This window comes from Tiliqua scincoides, chromosome 4, assembly GCF_035046505.1.
Source record: "Tiliqua scincoides isolate rTilSci1 chromosome 4, rTilSci1.hap2, whole genome shotgun sequence".
Taxonomy (NCBI): Eukaryota; Metazoa; Chordata; class Lepidosauria; order Squamata; family Scincidae; genus Tiliqua; species Tiliqua scincoides.
Window position 1 is genome coordinate 176,572,252 of NC_089824.1, and position 20,165 is coordinate 176,592,416.

The following is a 20,165-nucleotide window of genomic DNA, read 5'->3' on the forward strand; positions in this document are numbered from 1 at the left end:
AATGCTTGGCAAATTCCCCAAGAAGTACCCAAGAAAATATTTGTGTGCAAATATTTTTCAGCCACATGCTCCTGATGACACTGCAAGGAAGTTTGTTTATTCCAACCAAGGCTGTTGGCCTTTTGGGTCTAGTGGGGGAATGTTGAGATTAAACAAGTGGAGGAATTTGAGCAATAAAATAGTATGTACAAATCTGTAACCTTTAATTTGTATGCTGTGGCTGGCCATACCCTATACCTAGAGACCTCCAGGTCACCTGTGACTCTGAATAGCTCATTAAAACTGCTCCATGGTTCTCCAAGTCATCCTGGACTCGCTTTTAAGTCTCTGCCTTATAATAATGTGCAAATTCTTTCCCTGGAGGTCTTTTCCATAGGGGATGGCTTCCACTTGCTAAATAAATTCCTTGCCACATGTTCAAAGGAACTGAACTGCCTTTCTGTGTCCCCGATGATCAGTGATCTGTTTCTGAAACCAGAGTAATTATCCAATATTTCATATTGTAATATTTTTAATGTTTTGTACCAGTGAATGTAAGCTTGTCCATCCTAAACAGTTATTGCCTTATGATTCATAGTCTCATCTGAAAGGGAAGCAAAATGCAGTCTTTGATCCTATATGCTCTAACTTAGAAACAAATCTCAGTAAAAAAAATCAGTTAAGAGAGATTTTACTTTTGTTTGTCTCTGTTGGCAGAATGACATTGTTCCACATCTTGTCTACCTCATTCAAATAGAACAGACCAGGATTCTCCATAACCCTTAAAAACATAATGTTGCAATCACAATGTTTAAGATTCAGGCATATGACCCCTAAAAAACAAAAAAGAGCTCATTGTTCCTAATATAAACAGTTTTGCACCAACTAGTTTACTTTGCACTTCAAAGTTTCTGAGATACCTGTTTTCTGCATATTCCTATTATAGTATGACTTCATGTCACACCAGAGTTTAGAACCTGACAGTTTTCGCAAATCTCAAATCATCACTGAGACTAATAGAGCTGATTAAAATATGTGGCCGAATCCTTATCTGATGTAAATCAGTACTAACAAGTGGAAACGTGGAATGTAATGGAAATAGGAAGGGTTCTTACTAACTGGGGAAAGGCACTGTTGTCTGCGTTTGTGGTCATTTCTCTCACTGCCATGGCAATTATAACTTGTGAGTAGCCAACAAGGCTATTGCCTTGCAAGGCTCCTGCAAGGAGCCAACGCAGGAACAGTAGTTGGGGAGTTAAGAAATGCCTGACTGTTCAAGATAGCAGACACTGAGCTATGGCTGGCAAAGCATTATTTATGCTTAAAAATGATAGAGTTTTCTCCTCACTACTCCATCAGCTGTTGATGTGTTTTCATGACTGGCTGTGGGGCAAGCTCAATAGCTCTGCTCATACTAAACAGTCATGCTTCGCTCACTTGCATCTTCCCAACTTGGCCTATTTTCCCGTAAATTTGTTGGCTCCCATCACTGTCCACCATACATATAGGATGTCAAAAGTCTCACAGTCCAATCACATGAGACCTGATGCAATGTTGTAATGCTGGTTACGACATCACAAAGGTCTTATGGCGTTGCGCAGAGTAGGCTGCCAATGGCCATTTTGGATCTGCTATCTGAAATGGCTGCAACAGCTGTGGCTTGCTCCAGCACCTGATTCCACACAGGAGTGCAGGTAAACTGGCGGGGCGGGTGAAATGAGGCGGGGGTGGTTCGGAATGGTGCATAACAGGGCTGAGACCAAGGAGGGAGGGGAGTATTGGGCAAGAGGGGGTGTGCCATATCGCATGACCAGAACTAGTATGCTATCCTTCACCTCCAGACTTGCACCAGTTAAAGAGCTGGCACTGGGCTGAGAAGACCCACTGGTGATTAGAAAGGTTGACAAGGGACAATATTTTCCCTGATCTCTCCCAAGCCTCCAGATTAGCACCTCCTCATAGCATGCAAAACAGCCCATTTTGGAGCAACTGCATGCTGTAGCAGGAAAAAGGTTAGGATTGGGCTGTCAGCTAACCTCCAGTATCTAAGCTTTTCTGTAGGTAGTTCTTTAATTCCACTTGCAGATAATCCTGCGTAGACTGGGTAGAAGGTTGAGACAGATGACATTCCCATTAGGTTTCTGCAATTACCTATTGCTTTTAAAATAATCTTATTTATTCATCAGTTTTGTACTTCCTTTGACAACGAGCTTTTAAATCAATTGTTATTAGACTGACAGCGTTCATTTTTCTCAACATCATATGATTATACACATGGATTCCACACTCCCTGGAAACTCCGTGGTTGAATAAGGGCTGTGTATTGAATGATGGTTCCAATATGAGCTCTAGTGTTCACAGATTTTCAAGAAAAACAATGAGCTTTCAAAGGTATTTAAGTCTTGCTTAAGTGCCCTGTGGTGGATTCCATACACTGAAAGCAGACTGAAAGCATATACTGTACTGCAATGGTTCTCAGATGTTTAGAGTCGGGACCCAGTTTTTAGAATAAGAATCTGTCAGGACCCACCAGAAGTGATATCATGACCGGAAGTTACACCATCAAGCAGGAAAATTGTTAACAATCCTAAGGCTGGAATCCTACCCACACTTACCCAGGAGTGACTGTCATTGTTAAAAGCATATACATAGTAGCCTGTTAAAAGTACAGATCTGTAACATTTCCCCAAATGCAGTCACATACCAGACTAATATATTAAAAATAAAATATTGAAATGAATGAGGACCCACCTGAAATTGGCTCGCAACCCACCTTGTGGGTCCCGACCCACAGTTTGAGAAAGACTGCTGTACTGTATATAATTAACCAGATTGGTTCAGAGCTATCACTGGATATACCCATGATGTTAATGTTTTAGGCTGCAATCCTATCCCCACTTATCTGGGAGTAAATCCTGTGGACTATAACAGGATTTACTAAGGGCGCAATCCAAACCTTGAGTTCAGCCAGCCCAAGTCTCTTGGGCTGACCTGGGAGGGTCGCAAAATTGCTGTAAAGCACATTTGCACCTTTGTGGGAGGTAGCCAGGCTGGCGCTCCCAGAAGCCGTCCTGCTGGCTGACGATTGGAAAGTGGGGTGGGGGTAGAACTGGGCAGGGGGAGAATGGACCAGAGGGAAGATTGGACCTGTGAAGGGGGTGGGGACGGTGGCAGACGCTGAGGCCATATCCTGTGCTCCTCCCAGTCCAGAAAGCCTAAAATGGACCTCTTCAGTTCTGTGCCAGCAAAAATAGATCCAAGGAGATATATTGGGGCTGTAGTGCCTTTACCTGGGGTATGGGAACAAATGTTCCCTTACCCCACAGAGACTCTAGTGGCTGCCCCAGCCCCATAGGATGCATTGGTGGCCATTTTGGTGTTGCTGCTCCTCTGGGTGCTGGGGCAGCTCAGGATTGGGCTGCCCATTAGGTGACATTGTCGTGGGTGCAAACAGGCAATAGGTTTCTCAAAGGGCTACTGGTAGAAAGTAAAATATGCCTCTTTTCCTGTTTTTCATTTTCAAACTGTTATATACTACAGACTTGGGGTTTTTTTCCTATCACCTTCAAGTTGGTGGTTTTACTCCCAGTGAAACCATACAGGTGAAGAGTTCTGGGAAAGTTGCTCAATAATTTCACATTTTATTTGACCTGAGGAAGGTATCAACCAGCTGTTGATTTTGAAAGTGTTTTTAATCTACTTAGGGCGCAACCCTAACCCCTTATGTCAGTGCTTTCCAGCACTGACATAAGAGCAATGCAGCTCTGAGGTAAGGGAACAAACATTCCCTTACTTTGAGGAGGCTTCCATGAGTGACACCCAACTGCAGGATGCAGCACATGTCTCATTGGCACCGCTATGCCAGTGCTGGAAAGCACTGACAAGGGGTTAGGATTGCGCCCTAAATCAGTGTTTCTCAACCAGTGGTACAGGTACCATCAGCAGTACTTGAAGTCGTATCTGTTGGTAATTGTGGGACCATCAGACATCTGCTACCTGGCAGCAAGACAAGCGATGTGACATGACAAATATTGGTAGGAGGCTTGGCTTGGTAGGCAGAGCTCCAAAAGATGCTTTTCACACACTCTAAAAAGCCCTCCTGTCCCACCTGAGCCTCTTACAGTGTTTGTCATGTCACATCTGACCTCTCAACCCAGATGCAACTAGAGATGACATCATCACCAGTTACTTCCAGTGGCACTTCCAATAGGTGGATCATGTGAAGTGGTACAGCAGAGGATATTGTTGAGAAATGCTGTACTGAGCCAACACAGCCATCTGCAAATTCTAACATACGTACTTTTTTTTAAATGAAACAAAATTCTGTTCTAATAACGTGTGCATTTGATTAAAATTCCTTAAGTTTTTCCTGTTAGAATGCCTCTTCGTTGTGCAGGCAGTACCATGGCTGAGCCTAATCCATCCTCCACTCTTGGAACGAAGAATATTTTTGTTTCTCTTGTGTACTTCAGAAAACCAAATAACAAATTGATTGCTCTTCTCAAAAACAGGACTGAATGTTGGATGTTAACAATGTTACTGAGAATTTTCTTATACTTTAAAAGTCCAATTCAAAAATCCAATTAATGCTTTGACAACTTCTGCAGATATTTTAATTATATGTGTTTTTCTTAAAAAAAAACAACACACACACAGTCGTGCTTCTGCATTTTTAAAAAATAAGCAGACTTTTCTCCTTCAATTGCTGTCTTCTGTTGCTATGTTTACAAATTGTGTTGAGGTTTTTTTGGAATGTTCTGTGTGTGTGGCATTGCCTAATTTTATTTGTTTTTTTGCTTTCATTTTATTTTTAACTTTTTCTGTGTGGTGCGTCTTTGTCTTCCTTTCGTGCCCCTCCCCTCCATTACGTCTTTTGTTACTCAGTGCATGCTTTGTTGCCTTTGGTACGCTCATGTTCTTTTGTTTATTACAGAGCATCCCCATAATGAAACGTCCTTTCGAAAGGACACTGCCATATACAGTGGTGAGTCAACACTGACTTCTGGAGAACATCACGTTCTAACTCCTCTGTACCTAACCTGACTTACTATTCTGTTAACATCACTTGTTGATAGTCAGTGCAACTAGCAAGGCAATTTCATAGACATATTAAAATCATACATTTATATACTATACATCTGCATCTCAAGGACTCTGGACTATGAAATGTACTTGCTTAGTCTTCAGAACCTGCCATGTGTTTCCTTTAGTGGTACTGACAACGGTATTGTCCTCCCAGCAATCGATATATGTGAAGCTACACTTTATTCATACAGCGTTGAATGGGTTTTGTTATTTTTTGTACGGTATTTGTTTTTATATACATGATCTTTTCAGTCTGAACCTTTTAAACATGCCATACAGTAGCCAGATTATTTAATATCATGGAAACCATTTGTGCAATCTGCAGTGTTTGAATAGCATAGATTTACCAGATACTCTTAGACAATAAGATCCTTTACTACAAAGAAAAAGTTGTGTGTATTTTTCCTCATTTAAAAAAAGAAAAACTGCTGTAGCTATGATTGAATACTGGTTTGGGCAAAGAGAAAAGTACTTGATTTTTCTTCCATGCTTCAATATATAAGTTGTTTGAATGTTTATTGACTCCTTCAAAAGATTCCTTATTCTTTTCACTCTTTGTTTAAGTGGGGAAAAAGCTTCTTTTGGAGAATATAACACTGGGGAAGCGTACATTATAAATTCTACTTTAGATATACAATCACTTGGCTCCCCGAGGGCACAATAATTTTTCTGCATTAGGTTGGAAGTGGTGTGCAAATGGGGTGATAATGTACATGATTGCAGGGGGATTTGTTTCACTGGAATGGGAGAGAGAGTTTGCAGAAAATAGAAACAAAGTGCTTTTTAAAACCTGTTTGGATGTGTGCAGCACTGTGGTCTTTCAGAGCAGATTTGGAATATTGTGGAGCATTGGCAGGGAAGGAGGGGAGAATTTCCTCAAGACCTCTCTGATTGGCTCAGTTTTATTTGATTTCTTTTTTATTTCGGAGAGGGAGGAGATCTTGGATCATTTGCAAGCATATCCAGGAAAAGCTTAAGTCAGCTCACCCACCTCTAGCTGCCTTCAGTTGCAAGTAGGATACCTTCCTCTTGCTTTAGAAACACATTCTCAATAGTATATTAATGTCTATATGTAAAAGTGAAGGATATCTCTGATTTTAATCCAGCAAAAATAATGCCATAGGACGGTGTTTATATGCAAATGCCAGAAGTTTTCAAGCCGAGATTTGAGAGTTGGAGTGCTTGATTGCAAAGGAGACCATAGATAAAGTGGCCATAACAGAAACTTGGTGGAATGGAGAGAACAAATGGGATATGGTTATTCCAGCATACAAACTGTATAGAAAAGTCAGAGAAGTCAAATAGAAGTGGTGAGAGGTTAGGTTTAGTGAATTAATGTGTCAGAAAACAAATCAGTGGGTCCAGATGGCATCCACCCAAGAGTTCCTAAGGAACTCTGATGTGGAAGTGCTGATCTTCTGACAAAAATATCTAAGGCCCAAATCCTAACTAACTTTCCAGCACTGACACAGTTGTGCCAGTGTGTTGCATCCTGCAGTTGGGTGGCAGTCACGGAGGCCTCCTCAAGGTAAGGGAATGTTTGCTCCCTTACCTCAGAGCTGCATTGCCCTTACCTTGGTGCTAGAAAGTTGGTTAAGATTGCACCCTAATTTCTCCTTTACATCAGCCCCTGTGCCAGAGGCCTGGAAGGTAGTCAAAATAACACCAATATTTTAAAAGCATTCCATCAGGAATTCTTTTTCTTTTCCTCAATTGACAAGGCACACTATTGGGGGGGGGGGGGCTCACTTCTCCCAATGGCCCTGCTAATGTTACATAGTTCTCAGTGGGGCTTATTCCCAGGAAAACATGTACAGTACTGTATAAAATTGCAAACTAAAGGAGGATGTGTTTGAAACATGTATGCATTATCCATCTCCCATAAAACCAGGAGTCATCTAATGCATGTGGGCTGGTCGGCCACTGTGGGAAACAGGATACTGGGCTAGATCCTCCTTTGGCCTGATCTCACAGAGCTTGGATTTTTTTTTTTTTTAATGTTAACAATAGTTAGCATTTTTGTAGTGCTTTTTTGAATGTGCAGAGTATTTCATGTGGATTGCCTTACATGCAATCCTTACAACAACACTGTATTATTATCCCAATATTGCTGATGTGGGGTTGAGGCTGAGAGGGAGTGACTTATCTCAGGCTATCTAATGAGTGAATGGCAGATGTGAGATTCAAATTAGGAAAATCCTGAATCAGAGCTCAGTCTCTTACTCTCTGCCCTTGTGTTAAAAATTCAGGTAACACGATTCTAGAAGCTCTATTTTTTTAAATTCTATGAGAAGCTCAGGGCCTTGATTCTGCTGTTACCCTTTTCACAGTCTTCAGGTTTTTCTCAGAATGACTTAGCTCATAGAAGCATATGCATAATATCTTCTTGTACAGAAGCATGGAATTTAGTAATGTATAATCTTTTCCCATTACATATTTGTAAATCCCATTAAGAGGATTTATGCCAAATGCACAACTGTGCATCTCCTGCCAGCTGTGATGAAGGCACTGGCGTACGTAGAGGGGGGCTGGCGCACTAAGTTTTGCAGGGAGCCTCCCTGCAGCGTGCAAGCGGCTCCTTCCCTTCCCCTTTGGAGCCATGTGGGCAGGGAGGGGGAAATGGAGGTGAATGGCTCCAAAGGGTAGAAAAAAACTTTGTACCCTAGTAGGGTGTGAGATGGAAGCAGGGACATGGAGATTATACTGCATGGTGTGTGTGAGTGTATGCGTGTGCCTGCACACCTATGTCTGCACCCATCTTATGGCATTACACATACGCTGTGATAACACCACAGGCAAATGTAATAGGGGGAAAACTGCTGGTTTTACTGGTCTGGCTTCAGAGTTTGCCAAGGTGAGGCAGTCTTATTAAGTAAAATAAATGGATGCAGAATTCTGTGGATCCAGAGGTGCGTTTCCTATCATCATAGAAGGTCTCTTTTATGTCTCATTCAAGAGTATTGCATGAGAAAAGTGAAACTAAATCTGATGTTTGACCACTTTTACAAGTGGAAGCATGAAAACTGTTATGGAATCTTACCACATTTGTGCAAATTCCTGCAGAAGCATTTGTGGTTCAGTGCTAGTGACAGTTTTCCTGTTACTCACAGTTCTTTGGATCCAACCCAGTGTTCTTTTAAATATATATTAATATTTGGAAGATTAAATGGTAAGCTATACTGAATGAAAGAATTGCTTGATAAGTGTTTCTGCTTATCCCCATTTTATTCAAATAGAGTACAGACAGAGATACTCGATGTATTGCATTTTTCTCCAGAAGTCGCTACAAGTCCTACTGGAAATGTCATTCCATTCAGATGCATCCTGCATGGAAATGGCAAATATTTATGTATATTTTGGGTGAAAGTAATTGGTGTTACCCCGTGTGTGTTTGAGGAGCCTTCAAATATGTTGCTGGGAAGGTGCTGCTAATTTCTTTTTTCTTCAAAAAATGTCTGTCACGAACACAATGCTAAATTGTATTATCTCTTACTCGTTCCTTATCCAGTTCTTTCTTAGAATAGTAACTGCCAGATTCACCAAACAGGCATACTTTGAATCAAGGATTTGTCTGGGAAGATCTCAAGTCTCACAACTTAGTCATAATGTATTCATTGTTAAACCACAGGAAAATGTGCATATTATGGATATTCTGAGACCTTTCCTGCAATGGTAATCTCTCTTGCACAAGAGAACCAATTTTGATTTGGTGAAACTCTTGAGTAAGAGTTTCAACGAAACCAAATTGCTTTGCTTGTGCAAGACCATTTCAAAGAAGTCATGTTCCTGGTGAATAGTGCTTTTATATGTTACATAAGCTCTTGGCACTTCCTTGGGAAATCATGGAGCATTCCATTCAAAGTGGGAGGAAGTTAACAGGAAAGTCATTCAAAATGTGTTATCCCAAATACTATCAAAGGTTGATTTTTATTGGGGTAATCTATTAACCAAATGAACTAACCAAAAGTTCACATGTGTATTATCATCTTAAACATTGCTGCTGTGACTTGAATATGTTTGGAAGGTTTTCACTGCAGCTTTTCCTAAGGAGGCCCTGAGTTACATCCTGTCTGTCAGTAAGAGAATCCTGCAAACAAAATTAATGTTGTGAATGGTTGTCATTTTCTTAACTTAGCCTTCCTCTCATGTAAACATATGCAGGATCTCATAACCCATACTCATAGATAAGAGCTGTTTTTGAATTGCTACCTCAAGCGAACTCGCAGAAGGATGTTAGAAATCTTTAGTCTAAGGTAACTAGTTCACAGCATCTAAGCCCTATGATAGAATCTGTGTCTATCTGCATGTTCAGATCTTGAGCAGACATTTCATCCATGTTAACACCATTCCTAACATGCCTGTGGCTAGCTAAAAAAATTGCAATTGTTTTGCCACTGCTTCTGCTCTGAATCTGTTGGATCTCCTTTGTTCATCATTGTTTTTTATGTATGTGACTAGATTGTTTGCTTTGCAGACTCCTCCTCTGCACTTGTGGAAAAGTCTTGAACTGTTTTTCTCAGTTGACTTCTGCTTCTTAACTCTTCCACAGTTCTTATACTTGCCACTTTGGTTGTCATGCCTCAAATGGTTGCTTCCTTCCCCCCTTTGCTTTTTGTTTTGGTCTCTGTGAAACTCCCCAGTTCATTAAAGTGATGTGTCCAAATAAGGTTTCATGGAAATATTGCCATTATTGCATCCCACAACACCTTGTGTAATTCTCTTTCGCGGGTACCTCTGCTCAGTTGGTATAGTGCATAGCTCTGTCTATGTATTGGATAATTGCATCCTATCTGAGTGGCTATCTTGCTTTAAAATCACATTTGATGGATTTCAATCCCATTTATCTACACAAATAATCAAATAGTGTGTTAATTCTGCCCATCAAATTAACTATGAGTTTGCCATGAGTCTGTCCATTTGCAAAAGTTGTTAGCATATCATATGTTAATGGCAAGATGCTCAAAGCAGATTGCAGGTCTTCTTTATAGGTAAAGATTTCACAGGTGTGCTGCCAATGACTATTGATGTGCTCCATCAGGACTGGTCTAAGCCTGTGGGATTTCTCAGACTTTCTTTCATTCTTTGTTTGGTTCCTCCTCTTTGATCCTCCTTCATGGTTGTAGAGATCAACCTGAAAACATAAGGGTAATATACTGTAGTGAGCAAGGTTTTGTGACAAAATGGAAACCCACAGATGAGGTGCTGAATTGCAATTTAGAATCATCTTGGTGTTAGCAATGGTAGAATGTTTAATCATACCGTGCAGTACACATTTCACCAATGGAGAGTTACCATTGCATTCATGAAACAGCCATGTAAACTCTGTGTGTGCAAGTGACATAGTAAAGGCATCACCTAAAGAACCATTTTAGTTATGCCCAATTGAATTCTTGACATTCAACAGCAAGCTATGTCATCAAACCACAGCTGAAAATCCCTTCCAGTGCAAAAGTGACTTGTCAAGTGGCATTGGGCAGTTGGGGAGGGGGGCAATGACTGCTGTTCTAGAATGTCAAGCTCAAAGCTAATTTGGACATGTGGAACTAGTTGTGTGGTCCTTAGGATCCCAGCTTAAATTAGGTGCAGCTTCAAGTAATGGCATAGATAGAGTATGACCCATTGGTGTAATAAGTTTCCAGCCTTTGGGGAAAAAGTTTTACAGCTGAATCCTATTCTCTGTCTGTCCACAGCATGCAGCACCACTGTCAGGATGAGAAAAAGGGGATAGGATCTCAATGTGTGCTTTTGCTGCCAAGATCCTCCCTCTCCCTCCCCCACTGTCCCAACCTGGTCCTCACCCCAGCACCACCCCTGAGCTCCAGCATAGATTCAGCAGCCTGTCTCTGCCGGCACAGGGCTACCCCATATAGTTATTGGCAAGTCACGCACTGTTGCTCATGTAACTGCGGCCAAGATCTTACACTGACAAATCATGAGATCTATCAATATAAGGCCATAAGGTAACTATAGGATTGGGCTAACAATTTTCATATCTTTCTTTCTCCTAGTCATCTTTTATTTAAAGTGTTATTAAAAGAAAAGTACATTCTGCCTTAAAGGAAAAAAATCAGTGGAATTTGGTTGAATTAAAGAGAGAGTATTTCTTTACAGCAAGGGAAGTATAACAACATTTTGTATAAGTAGAAGTATAAAAACAAAGTGTTTTGAAGAAATAAGGAAATTTAGAAGTTAAGTGCCCATTTTCGAAGTCAAAACTTGTCAGCTGCTAAATATTATAAAAAAGCTATTTGTTCACACTGTGAATAAAGTGATCTGTCTCCAAAACATCGCAATTTCTTCCTTCACTTCTCAACCATCTCCTGTCTTCCTCATATTTTCCATTTAAATCCTGCACCATTTCAGCATCTTCTTCAACCTCTGTAAAGGCTTCCACATCCGGTCCTCTGTGTTGGAAAAACACCCCCACTTGCTATGTCTCGTACATATTTGCATTCTGTCTCCTGTTGACTGTCTTTCCATTCTAGTGGCTTCATCCCTTATTGATAGAAACCATGTAGAGAAGGAGGATTTACAAGTGTGTATTTTTTCCCCCTTATGTCCTGATTTCAGCCCGAGGTGTTGCAGAAAGGCACCCCAGCTTCATGTATCCTACTGGGAGCTCAAGCAGTCAGATGGTGCTGAGAGGGGAGGATCTCTTACTGGAATGTATTGCTTCGGGAGTGTACGTACCACTTGTGATTGTGGGGGGGGCGCAGTATGTGCTGTGAAGTGTCAACTACTTTACTATCATTCTCATAGAGAAGTACTAAATTATGTTTTTACACACACACACACACACACACACACACACACACACACACACACAAACACAAACACACACACACACATTTATTGCAAGGATAGTACCATATACTACAACCAATAGGCTTGGTTACTTTTATATCACTGGTACCACTAAATCCTATAAATGTAGAATAGTGATTGCTTCACATGGAAAGGAGTGCACTGCATTGATCATCAGTATTACCTATTCAGACTGTCAGTAGCACTCCAGAGTTTTCAGAGAGAAGCACTACCTGAAATCCAGAAATGATAGGTTTAATACAGAATCTTATATGTGCAAAGAATGGACTCTACCACTGTTATGGCCTTTTTCTCAATGAAGATACACCCTCCCAGTCTCCTTGTCAGGGTTTGGCTGGGATTTGAACCCATGCTAAGGAAACATCCAACCCTTAGGCACAAACTGGGCCCTAAGTAATTCATTCGTAATACCCTTCCTGTGTTGGCAGAGTCTTAATTTCAGTTACAGAAATTATGTTCTCTTCTTTCCTGTAGCCCAACACCAGACATTGTGTGGCACAAGAAAGGCGGGGAGCTCCCGCTTCGCAGGTCCAAGCTGGAGAACTTTAACAAGGCCCTTCATATTGCCAACGTCTCTGAGGAAGATTCTGGGGAATACTTCTGTTTAGCTTCCAACAAAGTGGGCAGTAGCCGCCATACAATCTCGGTGAGAGTGAAGGGTACGTCCTATTTATTAAGCTGTTCTTTTTCCTCTAGCAGTTGACAAGTCAAAAAACAACTGGAGGGGCTGGATGAGGACAAAGAAAACTGCTGTCACTGGTGTACTGACTGCCCTAGTGATTGGAACCTGGAAGCAGAACAGCCTGGGAACTATTCTTGTGAGGCAGCTGAAGATAAGAATCTTCAGTTCTTGCACTCAGTCCTGGTTAAACTGTTTTAATCTTTTGTGAACTGAGCATGTGGCCATCTTTCACTCTGTGGAAGATATAAGCCTGTCATGCTTTTTATGGGACAGTTCGGGGTGTGTATTTTTCTGCAGCTGTGTGTAGCCAGAAGGTGGTTGTATGTTTTACTTAATGGCAGCGTTTCTCAAACTGTGGTTTGGGACCCACTAGGTGGGTTGTGAGCCAATTTCAGGTGGGTCCCCGTTCATCTCAATATTCTATTTTTAATAGATTAGACTTGATGCTACCATGGTATGTGACTGCATTTGGGAAAATGTTACAGACTTGTCTTTTAACAAGCTACTATGTATAATATTTAACAATGATAGTAAATGGAACTTAGTCCTGGGTAATTGTGGGTAGGATTGCAGCTTAGAATTGTTAAAAAATTTCCTGCTTGATGATGTCACTTCCGGTCATGACATCACTTCCGGGGCTTCCTGACAGATTCTCATTCTAAAAGGTGGGTCCTGGTGCCAAATGTGTGAGAACCACTGCTTTATGGTGTTGCTATACAGGGGTGGGGGGTGGGATGGAATCTGTTCTATATGCATAACCAGTAATGAACCTGAATCTATTTCATGCCCAGTGCAAAGACTACAAATTACTGAAATGACACATGCACATAATTCTACACCACATGTAGACTGTATTTGGAAAGTTTCCCAGTCTGCAATTTAGAGGAATTTCCAGGGTTGGCGGGAGGGGGGGGTTTCACAGGTGGAACTAGAAATTGGTTGCAATGGCAAATAATCCGCACAAATAGCAGATCACATGCTAAGATTGCAGGTAGGAAACTGCATGCCTGAGTGCTCTTACAAAATAATAATTTTTCAGAATCCTTGCACATAGAAAATTAGATGTCAGGAAGAATTCTAGTCTAGTTGAATGCCTGATCTGCTAGTTTAAGGATTTTTACATCATGTGGGAAGCAATCAAACCTAATGCATGTGAGGAGAGGCTAGCCATGCTATTCTGTAGCAGCAAAAACAATAAAGAATCCTGTGGCACTTTAAAGTCTAACCAATGTAGTCCATTGAAGTTTCTGCTACACTGAATTTGTTAGTTACAAGGCTCTTTACTGCATTTGCTAATACTTGTAGTCATTTTTATGGGACAGATGTTCTCCCTACCAATGCAACATTTCAGTCATTTTTAGAAAAGCATGTTCTCTCATCAGCACTGAATCAAATTGTGCCTAAAAATACATAGCATTCCTTATCCTGTTAAAAGTGAGAAGAAAGTCTGTCTTCTACAAAGAGGCAATGGAATTTTTAGTTTCAAGGATAAATACAGCCTTTTTCAGGTTTTATTTACGCACTGCCAAGAGTGTGAATCCAGCTCCCTTCCTTTTCTTAACGTGAACTCCAGCAGTCTTATACTGGGAGAGTAAAACCCACTCAGTAATATTATCCCAGAAAATTCCTAACATTACCCCAGTTTTGGCCCAGTTCCACAGGATGTCTGTTTGCTTTGGGATCCAATTCAGGGGCCTGGTTATTCCTTATGATGCCCTAAATTGCTTGTGCCCAGCATATCTTAGGCTGCATTGGTTCTATATGAAGTATCCCATTTATTAAATTATTCTCTGGAGGCTGTTTTCATTATTGTTTTCATTCTGCTGCTTTATTGATTTCATCATTTGATTCACTGCTTGGTGAATTTTTTGAAATGAAAAATGGTATAAAAGATTCATTACATGAGAATAATGTAACGTGCAAGCAATAATATCTAATTCCCCAAATAAGCACGTGATGAAACGAGCATTAGTTGGAATGGTGCATACTGAGAGAACACAGATCAGTTTGGCTGAGATAACGTGAATACCCTTTTTTGTCCGTCTTGGTTTTAAGCTGCTCCTTATTGGTTAGATGAACCAGAGAACCTTATTTTAGCTCCTGGTGAGGATGGGAGACTGGTTTGCCGAGCCAACGGTAATCCCAAGCCTTCAATCCAATGGCTGGTGAATGGAGAACCTATAGAAGGTAAGCTAGCCTATCATAAACAGAGGAGAATGACTTACAAGCTTTAACACCCTGCTGACATTATCCCTATGTTCAACCTGAGCAAGGGGGAACAGTAGAATACCCACTAGACATAATTCCTGGTGTTGCTCCAGAATGTATGTCTATTAACCACTTGTGAGCTTCAAGGGCCAATATTCTAACCACTGTACCCTGCTGGCCCTGACAAGACATTGGGAACATACCCTACAAATGGGGAGGGGAGGAATAGTTGAAGTGGAGTTGGTGTGAAGATACGGAATGTCCTGCCCTGGACGATTAACAAGGTGCCCTATCTATATAACATTTTACATTCATTGAAGACCTGGCAGGACTTCAGCTAGTTATTTCTGAGTATTTACTCATTTTATGACTGGTTTTCTACTGCATTATGGCCAGAGGTGGTCCTGGTGGCTTTTTCTGCCTTGGACCTCCTCCCACTTCCCCCCCCCCCACCCAGAAGTAATTGCAGTGATGTCATCAAGTCACAACAATCACTTCCAGAACCATGCTGGGAACTGAAGCCACTCCTGCTTTGGGCTGTCCCCCTTCCTCTTCTCAAAGGAGGAGAGGAAAGGCCTGGCCTAGTGTAGTATCACACAGGAAGTGGCTGCAACTCCCCACTGCCAGCTTCTCTTAAAAAAAAAGATAAACTGGGGGGGGGACAAGGCTGGTGGCACCACCCCCCACAGGCATGGTGCCTGGGCATTTACGCTCTTGTCCCCCTAGATACACCACTGATTATGGGACCAATCCTGTCCAACTTTCCAGTGTTCGTGCAGCCGCAATGTAGCCCAAAGGTAAGAGAACAAATGTTCCCTTACCTTAGAAACCTCTGTGACTGTCTTCTACCACAAGATGCAGCAAATGCTCTGTTGGCACAGCTGCATCAGTGCCAGAAAGCTGGATAGGATTGGGCCCTATAACTTGTTCATGTTTTGTTTGTTTATTATTGCTTTAATCCTTTGTAAGCTGCCTTGAACTATCTTCTGATTAGAAAGGTGGGGCATAAATTCTCTAAATTAAAAAAAAACAACAAATCAGTGGTTCAGGTCCCCTGCCCATCTAATATTTGTGGAGGCATTCAGAACAAGGAAGCTGTTCTGTATGTGGTCTTTGTATCTTAAGTAAGATTTAGTGGCAGCACTAAATGCTCCCCCACCTCTTAACATTTGTCTATCTCAAAGGTTCGGTTCCTAACCCAAGTCGTGAAGTAACTGGAGACACGGTTATGTTTCGGGACATCCAGACAGGCAGCAGTGCTGTGTACCAGTGCAACGCTTCTAATGAACATGGGTACCTGTTAGCCAATGCCTTTGTCAGTGTGCTGGGTGAGCATTGAACTTGATGACTGAGTTCCTTGTTACTGTATGTTATAGACTACCTTCTACAGGCCTGAAAAAGCTTGCATAATTTTTTTCTAGTTGTTGTTGTTTTGAAGCAGTCAGTATATAATTTTATTTTCCTGGAAAATTAGTATCTTTGATCACTGACTGATAAAATTCATAAAAGAATAAAGATTATTTATATGTGTATTTGTGTGTTCCCCACCATGGTAAAAGTATCCTTTTGGTACTAAGAATACAAGAACTGAGAATCATTTCAAAAATAGGTTATTACAGGCCTTTGTGTGGCTTAGGACCTAATCTTGTAGGTGTTGCAAACATGCCGTAAAGCACATTTATGGCACTGTGGGAGGGAGAGAGCACCGGTACTGGGTCAGCGCCAAATGGAGAATGCCCTGCAGCTGCCCGAGGACGGTAAGACCACCAGGTGGGGGAGAGGCACTCCGGGGTGGGGAAAGGGTAGAATGGGGGCTAGGGTGGGAGGGGTGGGACAGGCGGAGGCCTCTTCTGCTGGATTCTATCCTCTGTGTCAGACTGAAAAGCTCAACATGGAGGTTCTCAAGTCTGCACCAGCAAAATAGCCAGCGCAGACATGAGAAGCCCCATTGTGGGGTCTGCGCCCTTAATCGGGGGAAAGGGATGAACCTCCTCTTCCCCCAGGAGAACTCTGGAGGCTTCCTGGAACCCACAAGATACATACAACCATTTGGCGCTGCTGTTCCTCCAACCGCTGTTAAGGTTGGGCTGCCCATTCCCATAGAATGAATATGAAAGATCAATTCAGAACAATGTTCATTCTCCACATCGGAATCTTCCCTCTCATCATTTGTGTACAAGTGACCATTCCACCCAACCATATACATTCTGAAGTGGTATGAAAAGGACTGTATCATGTGCAGATGTTTTCTTCTATGTAAGAATGTTGAGTTGTAAGTATGTACTAAATAAAGATATTGGGTATGAACCAAACCCTCAGTTATATAAGTGTTGTCTCATGAAGCACAAAGATGCTCCTTTCAGTGACTTCCCATTCCCTCTTCAGTCCCCCGAAGTCTCCTCCATAAAATCCGCTCCAAGGGATCCTCAGGAACAAGATGGAATGTGGCACAGGGGGCTGAAAAGAGAGAACTCCTGAAAATGGCTTTTCTTCCCCTCATGTGTGAGTGCCATTTTGCACTCATACAACAGAGGGTTTGGTTTCAGCTTCTTAATGGTAAAAGACTGTACACAAATGTCTGATTTTTTATTTGAAAGTTATTCCAGTGATGTATGAAAGTATGATCTGGAAAACGAAAAAGGATACTTTATTATATTCACGATGAAGATATATGTTCAAGTTGTAATGAGGGATGGGGAGATGGTAAAAGGATCAGGTTTAACTAAAATATGAGAAATGTAGTAGATATTAAGCAGTAGCTTGTAAACGGAAGGTGTGACTATGGAAGGTTAGAAGGTGATGGGATCCTTTTATCTGTCTGAAGGCAGAAGCTTACTGAATTTAGCTAGGAATTAATGAAATCTTGGTGTGATGGGAAGAAAAAAGTGATGAAACGTCAGCCCATGTGTAATTGTTTAAAAGGAAAATGTGCCTAGATATTTTCCACTACTTTCATTTCTTTTAGTTCCCATTTTCTGTTGCATATCTAATCTAAAATGGTTTGATAGTCCTGAAAACCACAAATGAAAGCTGAACAAACCAAAATGAGTGTTTTTAACCTAGGAATGAAAACAGAAGTTCATAATCTCTCAGTTTTGTTTTGTTTTTTTTAAACCAGAATAAAAACTAACTTTACAGATGATTTTTTTTTGTCTTTTGAAGATGTTACTCCTCGGATCCTTGCTCCTCGTAACCAGCTGATCAAAGTGATTCAGAACAACCGGACTCGCCTAGATTGTCCGTTCTTTGGGTCCCCGATCCCCACATTACGATGGTAAAGATTTTTGTTATTAAGCGGCACCTTGTCTTTGCTCTTAAGTGTTGTGAGCTCATAAAAGTGAATGAGTAAATGTTGTTAACTCTCAGGCCAGTGCTGGTCTCCATGTGAGCAGGTGTTATAGGCTCCCTCTGGCCTTGGCACCTCTTCATTTCTCCCCTCAGGGCATGCAGATCAGTTTCATCCAGGGATCCCTGGAGTTGGGTTGCTACTTTGTACTTGAGCACTTTGACCAAAATACAATGCCATGTACAATGGAATCTATTAAAAAATATTATCAGTGGGGTTTATTTCTTAGATATTGATTAACTTGTCATAATTTAAACAAGTTACAAATTAAGGGCGCAATCCTAACCCCTTATGTCAGTGCTTTCCAGCAGTGACATAAGGGCAATGTAGTTCTGAGGTAAGGGAACAAACATTCCCTTATTTTGAGGAGGCCTCCGTGAGTGATACCCAACTGCAGGATGCAGCACATATCCCATTGGCACTGCTGTGCCATTGCTGGAAAGCACTGACATAAGGAGTTAGGATTGTGCCCTAACTTTTTTAAGGTAGATGAGTGATCACTTGATTTACATTTTATAATACAGTATGATTTCAGTATTGTATTGGCAACTTTCAGTCTCGAAAGACTATGGTATCGCGCTCTGAAAGGTGGTTCTGGCACAGCGTCTAGTGTGGCTGAAAAGGCCAATCCGGGAGTGACAATCCCTTCCACACTGGGAGCAAGTGCAGTCTGTCCCTGGTCTGTCTCCCTGGCTATGGGCCTTCCTTCTTTGCCTCTTTGCCTCAGACTGCTGGCAAAGTGTCTCTTCAAACTGGGAAAGGCCATGCTGCACAGCCTGCCTCCAAGTGGACCGCTCAGAGGCCAGGGTTTCCCACTTGTTGAGGTCCTTCCCTAAGGCCTTCAGATCCCTCTTGCAGATGTCCTTGTATCGCAGCTGTGGTCTACCTGTAGGGAGCTTTCCTTGCATGAGTTCACCATAGAGGAGATCCTTTGGGACCCGGCCATCATCCATTCTCACGACATGACCGAGCCAACGCAGGCGTCTCTGTTTCAGCAGTGCATACATGCTAGGGATTCCAGCACGTTCCAGGACTGTGTTGTTAGGAACTTTGTCCTGCCAGGTGATGCCGAGAATGCATTGGAGGCAGGGCATGTAGAAAGCGTTCAGTTTCCTCTCCTGTTGTGAGCGGAGTGTCCATGACTCGCTGCAGTACAGAAGTGTACTCAAGACGCAAGCTCTGTAGACCTGGATCTTGGTATGTTCTGTCAGCTTCTTGTTGGACCAGACTCTCTTTGTGAGTCTGGAAAACGTGGTAGCTGCTTTACCGATGCATTTGTTTAGCTCAGTATCGAGAGAAAGAGTGTCGGAGATCATTGAGCCAAGGTACACAAAGTCATGGACAACCTCCAGTTCAGGTGCAGAGATTGTAATGCAGGGAGGTGAGTCCACATCCTGAACCATGACCTGTGTTTTCTTTAGGCTGATCGTCAGTAGAGAGAGTTTGTTGTAACATTTTTAATGTACTGAAAGTATAAAAGTTGAAAAGTCACAGCACCTCTTTCAAGATAATTCCCTTGGTATGCTTCCCTCACTTAAATGTGTTTTCTTCTGTTGTTGTGAGGTTTAAGAATGGCCAGGGAAGCACACTGGATGGTGGCAACTATAAGGTGCATGAGAATGGGACTCTGGAAATCATTATGGCTCGAAAGGAAGACCAGGGAACCTATACCTGCGTGGCCACCAATCTTCTGGGCAAAGCACAGAACCAGGTTCGTTTGGAAATAAAAGGTAAGGTGGCTTCTGTTTTAAGCAAAGACCAACTATTCTCCAAACCTGTTTGGAGATCATAGGCTGTTTGGGTTGCCATCCATATTGAATTACTGTCCCTGAACTATTTTCACTGAAGTTTTTGTTGACTTTGTATGTCACTAGGACAAAAACAACAGTGCATGTTATGCTACAGCTAGCTTGTAGTTCTAACATAACTTTACTGTATCCCTCTGTCAGCTGTTGAACTCCGGATCACAGACCCCAAACTAGAAAAAAAGAACCATTTTTAAAAGGCTTGTGAGCTGACACTCTTCTGTATCCTGTTTGC

General features: G+C 41.8%; 1 protein-coding gene across 1 annotated transcript in view; it reads left to right on the forward strand.

Annotated features, from left to right (window-relative positions):
- Positions 1 to 20,165, forward strand: part of NFASC (neurofascin) — a 123,657-nt gene that overhangs the window by 27,406 nt on the left and 76,086 nt on the right. The window contains exons 7-13 of the mRNA XM_066625250.1: positions 4,913 to 4,963; positions 11,635 to 11,746; positions 12,364 to 12,548; positions 14,627 to 14,758; positions 15,964 to 16,107; positions 17,942 to 18,053; positions 19,689 to 19,855. Of these exons, the coding sequence (XP_066481347.1) occupies positions 4,913 to 4,963; positions 11,635 to 11,746; positions 12,364 to 12,548; positions 14,627 to 14,758; positions 15,964 to 16,107; positions 17,942 to 18,053; positions 19,689 to 19,855 (903 nt within the window). The remainder of the gene's footprint in view (positions 1 to 4,912; positions 4,964 to 11,634; positions 11,747 to 12,363; positions 12,549 to 14,626; positions 14,759 to 15,963; positions 16,108 to 17,941; positions 18,054 to 19,688; positions 19,856 to 20,165) is intronic.